Here is a 1,711-nt window from a genome sequence, read left to right on the forward strand (position 1 = left end):
AAGTTAGGGTTAGGGTTGGAAGACGGCTGCAAACCTTGTGCACCCTGAAGGCCCTCTACCCACCCTCCTCTTCCAGGGCACTGAAACCAGAGGCCAACGCTGAGGAGGATGGAGTTGTGATGTGCTCAGGCCCTGAGGAAGGAGAGGAGGTAGGCCAGGTGAAAGCCCTGGGCGGGAATGGTCCTGCGGTGACGGGAGGGCGAAGGGACAAGCCAACCTTCTTTCCCCGGTTGTTTTCCGATCCCAAGGCTGAAGACACGGCCTCGCCCGCCCAGTGCCAGCTCTGGGCCCTGAGTGGTGACTGTCGAGGACTCCCCCAGGCAGCCATGCTGACTCCTCCCCAGGAAGCCGAGCTGGACATCCCCGGCGTGGACACCCATGGGCCTGGTACTCGAGCCAACCCTGGCCGGGAGAATTCCCTTTGACCCTTAGAATCAGAAAATCCTTTGCTATCAGCCCTGAAGAAGCAAATGTTAGAATGAGTGCCTTACAACAGTGTGGCCCCGGGACAGAAGAACAGTGCCCTTGGGGAAATGGGTAGAGACACAAATTCCTGGGCTCCAGAGCTCCTGATTCGGATAGTCAAGCTATTGGGGAATGTGTTTGAACAAGCCCTCCAGGTGAGTGTACTCCAGACCCAAGTTTGAGAACCACTGCCCTAGAATGTGAGGGAATTAGGCCTGCTGGCTGGCTCCTTGTACAGAGGGGGAAACTGAAGTACAAGTCGCTTGACTTAAGCCACACAAAACCAAGAGCTAGGCCTGCTAGCTGGCTCCTTGTACGGAGGGGGAAACTGAAGCCTGGAGAAAGGTACAAGTCGCTTGACTTAAGCCACACAAAACCAAGAGCCAGAGCTGGGCCTCCACACCTCAGGGCTGATTCCCGAGCCTCCAGACCCTTTTGATCGACATGTTTCCCATTCCTTCTCTCCCACCCACAGAGGGGGTGACACCCCTGATGTCAGCAGTCTGCTGTGGGGCAGTGGAGTACAGGACTTTCCTGGAAAGCCCTGAGCCCTGGGAACCTCTGTTAGATGGAGGGGCCTGTCCCCAGGCTCACACCGCGGGCACTGGGGAGACCCCCCTGCACCTGGCTGCCCGGTTCTCCCGACCGACTGCTGCCCGCCGCCTCCTCGAGTCTGGAGCCAACCCCAACCAGCCAGACAGAGCGGGGCGCACCCCTCTTCACACCGCTGTGGCTGCTGATGCCCGGGAGGTCTGCCAGGTCAGTGCACACCGGGGTCCCTGAGAGAACAGGGAGCAAATGTGCAAGGAAAGCTGGGCAAAAGCCTCCTCTAGGGTTTGGCAAAGAGGAAGGTGATGTGAGCTTGGGGACCTGAAAGGGGAAAAGAGCAGATGGCTGAACATGGATTGGGAGGTGGGTAGTGTGAGGGCCTGAGCTGCCGCCCAGGACATACCAGGGTGGCCGGCCCTCTCTGGCCCCCCAGCTCCTACTCCGCCACAGACAGACCTCAGTGGATGCCAGGACAGTGGATGGGACCACGGCCCTGATGCTGGCCGCCAAGCTGGCAGTGGAAGACCTGGTTGAAGAACTGATTGCAGCCCAAGCAGATGTGGGGGCCCGACCAGGATGGGAGGCTGCCGGGAAGGGGGGAGGCCTCCCGGTCCCACCGACCCCAGACAATGCCCCATTGTCCCTTCCGCGCGCCGGTGACGTCACCGGCAGTGCTTCCTGCCGCCGCCGTCACCCC

At 60.3% G+C, this 1,711-nt stretch overlaps 1 protein-coding gene across 1 annotated transcript in view; it reads left to right on the forward strand.

Moving 5' to 3' along the window:
* Positions 1–1,711, forward strand: part of NOTCH4 (notch 4) — a 29,728-nt gene that overhangs the window by 21,027 nt on the left and 6,990 nt on the right. The window contains exons 23-26 of the mRNA XM_014534506.1: positions 77–149; positions 249–387; positions 941–1,224; positions 1,448–1,594. Of these exons, the coding sequence (XP_014389992.1) occupies positions 77–149; positions 249–387; positions 941–1,224; positions 1,448–1,594 (643 nt within the window). The remainder of the gene's footprint in view (positions 1–76; positions 150–248; positions 388–940; positions 1,225–1,447; positions 1,595–1,711) is intronic.

Source organism: Myotis brandtii, unplaced genomic scaffold (assembly GCF_000412655.1).
Source record: "Myotis brandtii unplaced genomic scaffold, ASM41265v1 scaffold130, whole genome shotgun sequence".
Lineage (NCBI taxonomy): Eukaryota > Metazoa > Chordata > Mammalia > Chiroptera > Vespertilionidae > Myotis > Myotis brandtii.